The 13,115-nt window shown below is 31.7% G+C and overlaps 1 protein-coding gene across 1 annotated transcript; it reads left to right on the forward strand.

The window, feature by feature from the left end:
• The first annotated feature begins 1,624 nt into the window (after positions 1–1,624).
• Positions 1,625–2,830, forward strand: LOC134254240 (GTPase IMAP family member 9-like). Its single transcript, XM_062736787.1, has one exon. It carries the CDS (start codon positions 1,625–1,627, stop codon positions 2,828–2,830), a length of 1,206 nt encoding a protein of 401 aa, XP_062592771.1.
• The last annotated feature ends 10,285 nt before the right edge of the window (positions 2,831–13,115 follow it).

Genomic DNA, 13,115 nt, shown 5'->3' on the forward strand with positions numbered 1-13,115 from the left:
AATTCTGTTCATCTCAGCAATATATATAAAATGCTCTGTTTTCTATCACACTATATTAAACCATTTATAAGTATGTTTTTCCTGAAAATCTAGCAGTCTTTCAGAACAAACACGAGGGCTGTCCCATAATTCCGTAGACAAGCGTTGTTTTGTAGGAACCCTATGTCTTACATTAATGAAACTTCGGATATCGACTTAAACAACACTATCTAATAAATTTATGGACAAATATGGAGTAACTACACAAATTATTCCAATTTAAAAGCCACATTTCATTGTCTTGTGTACGAAGGCGGCGCAATACCCAAAAGTTGAAATTTAAACTTAATATATCATATTTTAAATCATTCGGAAAAGTAATTATTTCCCTGTACATGTATTTTTTTTTTAAATTGAAATGGAATTATTAAAACTGCCTTGTTAACTACATTTCCTAAAAGTTTGGTGCTCCTGCTTTGATAAATATAAATTTTATAACGTTTTTCATAAAAAAGATGTTGTTGAAATCCGACATTTTGAAAAATGGCGGCTGCGTTGGCAAAGGCGGCGCACTGGACTATGATCAAGTGTTTTGATCCCAAATTCACTCTTACAGAAATGTACCAGTCATAAATGTTTGGATGATTAGGAAAGATTCTATAGTCTTTAGTATTTTAAATGACTAAAGCGGTTTCTCTATGTACATGTGAATAACAGTAACTAAAATAAAAGACAGGGCTAAGAAATGAACTAAAATTCCACTGTGCAACGCCATTACAGAAAACAGACGTAAAGCCCGTAGAAATATAGCGTTTTGAAATTATTATTATTATTATTTCATACCTATACATGTATATACTTTGTTTACCTATTTTAATGTTTGATCATATTATAGTAATTAAGATATTTCACATTTATAACTATATACGTTTCGTTTATTTTAAGAATTTACTTCTGGTATTTGAAATATTTTCTCAAAAAAATTGAACCATTGACATTTGTATTTTTTTGACATTGCAGATTGCTCCGTGTGTTAGGGAACAATGTCACTTTAAATGTTATTACTCGAAAAGTTTTCAAGTAAACACGATAAAACTTCGTAGTTTATCTGCACTTTATCCACCCAGAAATTTGAGGAAGATACATTAATCTATTTAAAAGATATGAGCTCGGTATACAAAATTTTGTGACAACCCTCGTAATTTGAATTATATTTCTGAAAATTTGTTCGAAAAGTTTTTATGCGAAGGAAATATGAAACGGATTAATCCCTCAAAATCAATTTTAGTCCATTTACGTAAATTCTGGAAATGAAGACTAAAATAAATTAAGATGTGCATGTTTTCTAAGAAAAAAGCTTTAATTTTAGGTGCTTTCTATCATTTAGGACTAGTTTTTCACATATTGTTTAATACTATAAAATATCTTTATTATTTACACTGTGTTAAGTATATAGACATGGTATTGAAACATATTTTAGATGATTTTTTGTTCTGAATTGACTAATATTGTTCTAAATGTCTTCTATAAAGTTTAGTCATTCCACATAGAGCGATCTAAATAAAATGCATGAATTTAAGAATGAAAATAAGTTTATGCATTTTTTTCAGTAAAGGGTTGTTTAAAACCATCTGCGGGAGATTTTATGGAAAAAGAAATAAGGATTGTGTTAATTGGAAAAACTGGAAGCGGGAAAAGTGCTTCAGGGAACACAATTCTTGGAGAGAAATTGTTTGAATCTAGCATTTCCGGGTCATCAGTTACAAGTGTATGTTCACAAAAGCATGCTGTCAGATTTGATAAAAAAATTCTAGTCGTCGATACTCCTGGAATATTTGATACTAGACATTCAGTGGACAAAATTCAAAACGAAATAGTTAAATGCATCACCATTACATCACCAGGCCCTCATGCATTCATTCTGGTTTTATCTTTAACCAGATACACAGAAGAAGAACACAAATCCGTCATGCACTTCGTCAAACATTTTGGTGAAGACATATACACATATTTTATTATTTTATTTACTCGCAAAGATGATTTAGATGACGAAGGAATAAGTTTATTAGAGCATATAAGAACAGTTCCACCAGAGCTTACCCAATTTATTCAGAAATGCGGCGGGAGAGTAATGGCATTTAACAATAAACTGAAGGGCGAAGAAAAGGATGCACAGGTTGTGGAGCTATTGTCAATGATTTTAGACAACGTGAAACGAAACGAGGGTAAATGTTACACAGACAAGATGTACTCAGAAGCTGAAAAACTTATCAGGAAGAGGGAAGAAGAAGACCTTCGAAAGGCTAAAGAGAAACGAGAAAAAGAAGTACAGGCCATAGAAAGTAGGCTGGCGGATAAATACAACAAACAAATACAAGCGGAACAACGAAAAAATCAGGAAACACTATCCGCACTAAACGAACTAAGGCAAGAGCAAAATAATAAAAAGAGTGAATCGATTTTTTTACAGCAACAGATAGAAGATTTAAAAAAGCAACTGAATGAAAGCAAAGGAAAAGAAGAAAGTAAGGAAATGACACAAATTTTGAAAATGTTGCAGAATGAATTAGCCGATAAAAAAGAAAATGTAGAAAGGAGTGCAAAGAGAATTAGCGAGTTAGAGAAGTCCAAAGAGACGGAAGAAAAAAAATTAACAGATCTGCAAAAAGAACATGAATCGGATAAAAGAAAATTGAAAGAAGACACAGAAAAAGAACTACTCAAAGTAAAGGAAAGCGCGCGGGACAAAATAAGAGAAGAAGTTGAGAAAGAGAAAGGCTTTTTCAGTTTAGCTAAAGATTTGATTGTTTGTGGGTTAAAAAAACTGAATCCTTTCAACTGGTTTAAATGAACCAAGAAGCTAGAGTTCAAACGCTGTTATACGAAAAACGATTATTTTCATAATAATAGAATAACTTTCTTGTATTTAAGGTCATTCCATCTTCATGTTTTATGGTTTAAAGTAAAAAACAAAATGTATTCATTTTCATTCAATAAAGTTTAAGTTCACCAATTATTGCCATAAATGTATAGGTCGCCATATTATTTAACATGGGAGACGTAAATAAACAAAAGCATATATGTCAACATGAAAAATCGTACATTTTTGGTCAACAGTATCATAAATATCATGTAAAAACAAATTTAAATGCATATTTCTGGTGCTGATAGTTTCTTATACTTGCTACATAGAAGATACTTATGAGACGTGAATAGCATGGAAACTATTTCACATTAAGAAGTAAAATAACGAAAATTCCTGAATGAAGGTACCTGAGCAGGAGTTATTGCCCTTGTGAAAAATTTTTGCAATTGAAAAATTGATTAACCCTTTCGCTGCCCACATAAATTTTTTGAATTGCCAAAAAACTTAACGTCACACGTAAATGACGTATTTTTTAAAAAAAAAATTAAAATGGTCTGATACAAAGATTTTTTATTCGTTTTTGTAATTAAATAACGTACTGATTGATAATTTGGTAAATTAACAGTGAAGTATATATAGCGGAAAATGGATGTATTATAACCATTAAAATTATTTCAGAATATGAGTTGGTAATCATTTTATTTTGCTTACTGGTATGTAGTTACAATGAACGGAAGATAAATATATTGTTTTTTTAAAAAGTACATTGTACTCTGAACGCTTTCTTTATGAATAAAAAACTAAATCAAATCTCGCGTTCTTTTTTTTCGTTTTTGCTATATCTTGTTTTTTGTTTTAATTCAAATACTTTTTTGTCTTCCTGACACGTCAAACCTTTACTCTACTAGATATATGAAATGAAAAATCAAATGTGTCAAAGACATTTTTCATTACATACTTTTTTAAATAATTGTTTTCTAGTACATGTACGATTTTTGAAAACTGAGAGTCGGAAACAGAATGTTACTTAATTTGTATGCCTCTATTCTTTCCCAAGTAAATCGTGAATGATTTACCTGAACCCTTTATTTTCAATCTATATAGAGTACATATTAAACGTAAATGAATATTGTTGAGATATAGGTTAGACACTTTAAGATCTTGAATAAAGGAAGGAAACAAAAATAAACACCCCCCCCCCCCCCAAAATAAACAAAATTAAATAAACAAAAAAAACCCAAATTTTTACAACAAAAACAAATAAAAAAAATATATAGAAATGAAATGTCTATCAGCAACACGTCCTGGAGAGTGTCCTTTATTTCGTATTAATTTAGTCACAACACCCTTGCTGAATATTTGAGTTCTGCTTTTGAATTTTCTCTTGTATAAAAGTATTTCTTCTTTCACAAAACAAATAGTATAAAATTTCACAAATAACACATATTTTAGTGTTTTTAAAATTTCACAATGCCGTCTGGATTAACTTTGGATTAAATTGATATTATTTCAAAAACGTGAATTCTTAATTCAATATCACCACATAACCTGAAATTGCTGGTCCAAAGGTGTTGCCGCACTTTGTCGTACTCTTTCTCACACTTGCGGTTGTAATTGCTAGACAAATACAACACTCTCCCTCTAGTCTGGACTGGCTATTGTCAATGTAATACGGTAAGCTGTGGTACCCAGCCCAAGACTTGATAATTATGAAACGGGACAAAAGCCCGAGGAAATAGTACCCTAGGGAAAAATATAATAAAACAACCATTATACTAAACGTGTAGACTCAAACAAGAAAACGTATTTCACAAATTGTATTTTCAATTACATGTACCTGATGTTTGAGAACCCGCCCCGGCTACTTCAACACAAACACAACAAGCCAAACAGGTTTAATCTCAGCTGTGACTTCCCGGTTACTACCCGAACGCGAACTCTCAGGTAGATAAAATTACAAATCGGTGGGCTCCAAACAGGATCAAGAACAATTTTACATTTACATAATTGGGGTTTCTTAAAGGATTATATTAAATTTGTTACAAACCTCCCCCTTTTGAAGACTAAACCACTATTTAGTCCAATCTAAAACTAAATAACATAAAAATCAACCATATATACAAGCTCGAAATATTCACCATTGACCTTAATTTACACTAACTCTTCACTGGACCTTTACAACGCATCGGCAATTACGTTCTGCTTACCCGGAACATACCGAACAGCAAAACAAAATTCCTGCAATAGAAGATTCCATCTCAAAAGCCTCTGATTTGACAGTTTTGATCTCTGTAACCATGTCAATGGAGCATGGTCAGTTTCAATATCTAACTGCTTACCATATACTCGGAGGGTTTTGACAGCCTAAATAATGGCATAACATTCTTTTTCGATCACAGCATAGTTTTTCTTAGCTGCAGTAAACTTTTTACTCCAAAAGAATATTGGGTGCTTACCAGTGTCGAATTCTTGTTCAAGGACGGCGTCTGCTCCAGTAGCACTTGCATCTGTACGCAAGACAAACATACGACTGAAATCTGTGCAATACTGGTTCACATGTCAACTTACCTTTAAATTCCTTGAATCCTTGAAAAAATATTTGGCTGCCCTCTCTCTCGACCTACTCCCTAGAAATGGCCCGAGTCAATTTTTTTTTTACATCCCATTACACGATATTTGTGTTTGTTTTCCGTCAACAAATATGTTTCAATTTTAAGAGGGGAAATTTTCAAAACTTTGCAATTTCTTTCATGGCCACTTGCTCTTAATTTTTAGGAATTAAAACCAATACCTTTATATGCTTATTTTTACACAGGAGCACGCGCAAAAACTGTGTGAAATGCTAAAAATAGATATTTCTGAACATTATTGTTCTATCCAATGTTCTGCTAAAAAGAATCAAAAAAATTCAAATCACATTCAAAATCAACAGGTATCAGACCTGTATCTTTAAAATGAAGGCAAAATCATTGTAATTCATCCCACATGAAAAATTATAATGGAGCACAAAGTAAGAGTGACCCCATTTTTCTAGTCGTATATTTTACAATTTCGACATGCATAAAAGGTACGTTCAACACATGAAATGACAAATATAATAGATATAGCCATAAATTTTCTATTTTATTATGAAATGCTTTGAAACTAATAATGTGGGGATATAATAGCAGTATAGACATGGTGACATGGTCAAAATAGCAAGATCCCACGCGAATGGAGGTGCACTTTGCTCTGATTGGCTGAAACTAAAGTATCAATATCTTCCTTGTTTTTTGACAAAATCCTTTGAAATTTTTAACATATTCATACACTCTGAAGATCTACATCATGAAATATAAGAATTATCATGAAAGTATGCGCATGCAAGTGTGATGCAATCTGATTAACTGAAACTTAAAAAGTCTATAACTTTCTTACTTCTCATCAAAACGGGATGAAGTTAATTATATGAATTAGTATAATGAATTCCCAAATTATGCTATAATCAGATGTTAATGCAAGGACATGCATGCATAAACGTACGTGCGCGAAACACGCAAAATGAAAAAAAATATATTGTGTTCATCTTGCATATAAATGCATGTGCGTGCGCATGCAATGCGTTAAATAACATATAGTTGATATCATTGTAGCTTTTTATTATTCTTTTATGAGATTTTTCGATAGGGAGCATATTTACTTCTTTTTAAAGTCTTAAGGAAATAAGCACAAAAAGGGAGTTTGGGAGCGTTTGGTGAACATCTGAAACGGTCCCCGTTACAATTAACTTAAGTTTTCTTTGTGTTTCATTGGTGATAATTAAGATTTTTAAAATACTTTTTTTCTAACCAGTGTTGCACGTCCTATGTTGCCTTTTTTGACATTGGTCACACTGAACAGCCTCGTGATCCTTTCGAGGGCGAACAATTTGGTTGTATTGCTTGCATTGTCTGTAAAAATATATATAATATAAAAATAATGCTGATCTATTTGGACAAATTTCCTACACTTGTTTAAATTCGAAACATACAAAAAATGATACAGGGTATTTACACCCGTTACGTTATATCCCCATAGGATTATACTTAATAATCTTATTATTCTCTGGAATCGAAATCAGAATCAGTTTAATTCGCTCAAACCATACAACATGGAGCATGAGGAACATAAAGTTAAAACAATGTTTACATGTATTAAATCATCAGACCTACATGTAATATATAAATACATTATATATACACATTTATTATCATAACTGGATGTAAAGAGGATATACATATAGTATAATAACATACCAGGTAGTATATGTATTCAATGCAAAGCGAAAACACCAGGAGGACAATTAAGAATGAGAGACAGTCCTAAATATTTTTTTAAATAAATGTACAGTTTTCTTAAAGATTTAATATTTGAATTTGCCATAAGTTCATAAAACTTTACAACATGTGGTCTATTGCAATAAGTGTGCAATGTAACTTTTCCCTTATCACACAAGTGTCTGGTACCTTAACTTTTTTTAATAAAGATTAAAATAGCAATTTTTCAATAACAAAATCTTTGCAAATTTTATACTTTGTCCGCAGGAGAAACATACAATGCATCGTCTGTGCTTAAGCTTTTTGACTTATCATCATGATCCATATATTTATCAATAACACAATATGAAGAGTACGTAATTATGATTATAATTTTACTTCAATATTTTTTTTTCTAAAGGCAGCAGGCTTGGTAGGAATCTACATGAGGTCGTGTAATTTGGGTTATAAACGCACAACATCGTGTTAAATGACCAAACGTATTTTTTTTTACCAAGAGAACACTATTAGTAGATGATGAATTATCTTACGCCAATATGTTACAAATATAATGATAACAAAAAATGTATAATACATTTAAGGTTTTTTGTGCTATTTATCAAATTATACTTTTCAACGATTTGGAACTTAAATATCCCCACGTTTCTTAGGTTAAAGTGATGTGTCTGACATTTAGTGCCGAGCTGGAAAAAATGGTTAAATGTTTTAGATCTCGGGTATCTATGAAATGCAATTGAATCGTGTAATTTACGGAAAAGTCTTGTTTTCACAAAGTTACAAAACAAATAAAAAGATCTTTTTAATTTTTGTTTATCTGTACTTACCAATAATACGCCATATACAACTTGAATGATTCAAAGATGTACGTTTCAATCCGAATTAAAATTTGAAATTCTTCATTGACAAGGGACTTTAAACAAAGAGAATTCATAAACTTTTAAGTACCGGAACTTCCACGTACGAAGGACCGTAATTTCCATAGAAGAACTTTAAACAGCATTCAATCTGAGTGCGAAACTTTTTTCAACATACCTTTTATTGCTTTTTTTTCTTTAGGTGATGCAGAACAAGTGACATATTAACACCTGCGTGGAATCCTCCACTTTATACCCTCCTTTATTTTCTGACAAAAACCTCAGTGTTTGTCAGAAACTTTTACTACACCCCTCATTATATGACACCTCACCTTTAGCATTGTGTTTACGAGTGCTGAGTTAACTAGCTGCCGAATTCACTTTTTATTTGAGTGCCGAATTCACCAGATGCCAAATTTAATTGTACCAATTCTCACGGTCAGATAACCACATACCTTGAAACATTTCTAAGACTTTGCAATTGCCTGGGTTCTTTTTGTCAATTATATCTCCATTTGTGAAGTAGTTCGATTTCTCCACGAATCCGTTGTTTAGCTACTTATATCCTCTTCCGGTTCTCCACGAATCGGCCTTTGTATGAGTTTTCTAGGCATTATTGTTGTCTCCCTGTCTTACAAATGTTCATTTTGTTCAGCATGATTAGGATTGCTGATTTGTTTCAAATACATTTACTTTTGAGTAATAAGTGTCAGAAGCTATATAGATTTTTCTTTCTGTATGACTCTAATTGCTTTTTTAGAGCTGATTCATTAATTTTCCGCTGTAAAGTCGAGCGCAAAGATTGCAGTAAAAACTCCGTGTTGTCATTAAGTAATCGCAGTCGATGAATAAGACGATAAATTTCATTACGAGCACCGTTAAAATGCGATAGAAACACATTTTCTTCTCCCAGGACTCTGCAACGACTCCCTAAGGTCTCCGTGGAAGCGCAATCTACTATCACTGCGTTTGTGTTGCAATCATGTGCGTTTTTCCGGCGTTTGTACGGAGCTACCACTGCGTTGTTGTGCGCACATTCTTACTATCTTACTACCTTTCTACTGCCTTCTTATCAGATCGCGATAACACGGCGCGTACTTTTTGCATGTCCAAAGTGATAGCCCTTGTAAAGACGAATAATAACCTCCATCGAATAATTACCGTGGGTCATTTTTCGACAGTGAAAACTAACCCCCGGTCATTATTCGTCGTAGAAAAATAACCCTCTTGCCTGTAGAATAAGTGTCACCACCATAAAAAAATTTGCAGAACCCACGTGAAGAAAAATGACCCCCGTAGAAAAATGACTCCCTGTTGATTAAAGCTGATATTTTTAGGGGGCCAAAAAATTAGATAAAGTTGCATATTGGCTAAAACCCTAAGAAAAATAATACTAGAGTTAACTATTGTTTACTATAATTAAAAATAGTAAACCAAAGTGTTAAAGTTTTCTTTAAAGTTTTTCAAAGTGTCAAAGTTTACTTCAAATTTTTCAAAGTGTCAAAGTTTTCTTCAAAGTTTTCAAAGTTTAAAAGTTTTCTTCAATATTTTTTAAAGTGTCAAAGTTTTCGCCAAAGTTTTTCAAAGAGTCAAAGTTATCATCAAAGTTTTTTAAAGTGTCAAAGTTTTCGATAAAGTTTTTTAAAGTGTCAAAGTTTTCGATAAAGTTTTTTAAAGTGTCAAAGTTTTCTTCAAATTTTTCAAAGTGTCAAGTTTTCTTCAAAGTCTTTCAAAGAGTCAAAGTTTTCAATAAAGTTTTTCAAAGTGTCAAAGTTTTCTTCAAAGTTTTCAAAGTGTCAAAGTTTTCTTCAAAGTTTTCAAAGTGTCAAAGTTTTCTTCAAAGTTTTCAAAGTGTCAAAGTTTTCTTCAAAGTTTTTCAAAGAGTCAAAGTTTTCGATAAAGTATTTCAACGTGTCAAAGTTTCAAATAAAGTTTTTCAAAGTTTCAAAGTTTTCGATAAACTTTTTAAAAGTGTTAAAGTATCCAACTTTTCAATAAAGTTTTTCAAAGAGTCAAAGTTTTCGATAAAGGTTTTTCAAAGTGTCAAAGTTTTCGATAATATTTTTTTAAAGTGTCAAATTTTTCGATGAACTATTTCAAAGTGTCGAAGTTTTCAATAAACCTTTTCACAGTGTTAAGGTATCCAAAGTTTCGATAAAGTTTTTCAAAGAGTCAAAGTTTTCGATAAAGTATTTCAAAGTGTCAAAGTTACCAATAAAGTTTTTCAAATTGTCAAAGTTTTCGATAAACCTTTTAAAAGTGTAACAGTATCCAACTATTCAATAAAATTTTTCAAAGAGTCAAAGTTTTCGATAAAGTTTTTCAAAGTGTCAAACTTTTTGATAATTTTTTTTAAAAGTGTCAAATTTTTCGATAAACTATTTCAAAGTGTCGAAGTTTTCAAAAAACCTTTTCACCGTGTTAAAGTATCAAAATTTTTGATAAGGTTTTTCAAAATGTCAAAGTTTTCGATATGGTTTTTCAACATGTTAATGTTTTCGATAAAGTTTTTCAACATGTCAAAGTTTCCAATAAAGTTTTCCAACATGTCAATTCTCGCCAAAGTTTTTCAAAGTGTTAAAGTTATCACTATAGTAAATCAAAGTTTTCAAAGTGTCAAAGTTATAACTATAGTTAACTATAGTAAACTAAAGTTAACTATAGTTAACTATAGTATTTTTTGTTTTTGTTAGGGAATACTCACCTGAGTTTATTTGGAATAAATTGATGATATGTTGATCTCATAACTTCTTACGATTATAGCTATATTTTAAGATCAATGCGATGATTCAGAATCTAAATTAGTAAAGATTTTTCGAGCCTAAGGGGTAAGGTTGTTTTCGATGGGGGAAATCATCGTACTGACATGAAAAATAAACAGTATCATATATTATTTTGTCCTCCGCTTGAAAAGCGGGAGGGTATATAGTGATTGAGATGTCGGTCCGTCTGTTACGCTTTATGGTATCCATCTGTTATCCGCAACTCCTCTTACTTTATAAAAAATGTATTTGTAAAACAGCTATGCCCTTGTATGGGAATATAACGAAGATTGAACTTTTCTTAAAGGCAATTTAAATATATAATGGTACTCAAAGTAGGGTCTTCTCACAAGAAATACAATTGCAAAATAAGAATGCCCTAGCATCACTTGTTCAAAATTAATGGCTAAGGATAAGTGTTTAAAAGGTTGGTCAAACTCAAAGGTCAAAGGGTCAAAGTTGATGGTTTCTTAAGAAAGGTTTAATATAACAAGGATTACAATTGTGAAGTATGAGAGTACTAATATATACAATTTAAAAGTTATAGCCAAAGTAAATTGATTTAAAAAAATGGCATTTTTGTGTTAAATAGGGCAAACTCCAAGGTAAAGGTCAAAAGGTAAAATTTGGTGGTACCCAAAGTAAAGTCTTGTCACAAGGAATGTACACATATTAAATATGAAAGACATAGCTACAATAAATGAAAAGTTATGGTAAAGGTTAACGTTTTGCGGAGAAACAGACCGCCAGATAGACAGACAGACAAACAGACGGACACGATAAAACTATATACCCCCGTATCTTCGATTACAGGGACATCAAACGAAATGGTCTTCAATTAACTTATATAATGATACAGTATAAAGAAGAGGTTACAAAAGAGAAATGTTTGTTCTGATTTTCAAATTAAATTATCTGAAAAAATATATTCAGAAATGGGTAAAATCGTAGAGTAAAAGAAGAATTAAGAAATGTAATGAATACTGTGTGCTATATCAAAAGGTTATGTCTTCATGTAGAGTTTTTGCATTACAATGTGTATTTTACACTAGCCAATAGCGTTTCAGAAGATTATATTTTTAGGTGTTATACTCACACCACCCCCTTACTTATTTAGGAGGAAGTTGATTATCAACAAAGGAACAAAAAACTACCCTACCTTTATTTTCTATAAGGAGGGACTAAAAATAAGCTTAAAATAATCTACTATTTTACTAATTTTCAACTGTTACTTTGCCACAAAACTTTCAATTATATCCCCACGAAGATTTAAAGTATGCTTTAATCATGGGGAGGTAAATTATGATATGATAGAACTTGTGAGAAGGTTTAACTTCTTTCAATATTTTATCTAGAGCCTCTTTCAGTACTATTGAACGGTATAGAATTTTATTTATATTTTAGCTTTTCATTTATTTTTTGTTTGTTTTGATTTAACTTTTTGTGGGGGGGGGGGGGGGGGTAAAATTCCCCCCTCTTTCATTGTCAAATAGGATTTGACAAACTTATACAAGCTAAAAGAGGAAATGAATAAAAACTATTTTTCTTTTAAAGGGTATTGGAACCGGATTGTTGCATGGTTTGATTTCTAAAACCAAGTGGAATATCTTTCTTAAGCAAACACTATAAGGAGGGATATTAAAAAGAAATTTTATTTACCTGACAATTAAAGATTCTCTTTTCACTTTAAAGGGGGTCATTTTTCAATGGAAGTCAATTTTTGTTATAGGACTAACATATAAAATAATGACCCCTAGGACACCTTTTTTTTTTTTTTTTTTTACAAAAAAATGACTTTTTTATACGGGTAGGGGGTCATTTGTTGTCGTTGAAAAATGACACCCGGTCATTATTCGATGGGGCTTTTTACCCGTCTTTACACCGTCTCTTGATGTTCTAGGTGACCCTAAGCGACCCTATTGCGTTAAATGGAGATCTCGCCGCGATTTTACAGTGCTGTAGGAGACTTTTCTGCGATCACTTTGACGTTTTGCATTTTTATGGCTGCCGTGCAATCGCCGTGAGGACGCAGTACCGATGTGACTAGGGTTTTAGTTATTCAACATAAGAATAGGATACAAATTTCAAAGCAAGAAAAAGTGAAATAAACAGTTATTTATTCTGTTGATCCCAAATGTTAGTCAAAATCAGTCAGTGTAAAATAAATGGTAATCAAATAGAATGGTACCGGAAAGGAATTATGTACGCAAATAATTTGCATTGCAAAGTTGACGCAGTATAGCACATATGCCGATCAAACAAAATTTAACAGTTTTGTGTATTTTCAGGAAAAAAAAATATGTTGTCTTATCTTTTTAAGAGAAACCTTTCCGAGAAATCGGTAAAATGAAGTTCATTT

This window comes from Saccostrea cucullata, unplaced genomic scaffold (genome assembly GCF_032062105.1).
Source record: "Saccostrea cucullata isolate Sc308-1 unplaced genomic scaffold, CSIRO_AGI_Scuc_v1 ctg1845, whole genome shotgun sequence".
Lineage (NCBI taxonomy): Eukaryota > Metazoa > Mollusca > Bivalvia > Ostreida > Ostreidae > Saccostrea > Saccostrea cuccullata.

Coding starts and splice junctions, on each gene's coding strand:
- LOC134254240 (XM_062736787.1), top strand. CDS start 1,625: ATGGAAAAAGAAATAAGGATTGTGTTAATTGGAAAAACTGGAAGCGGG.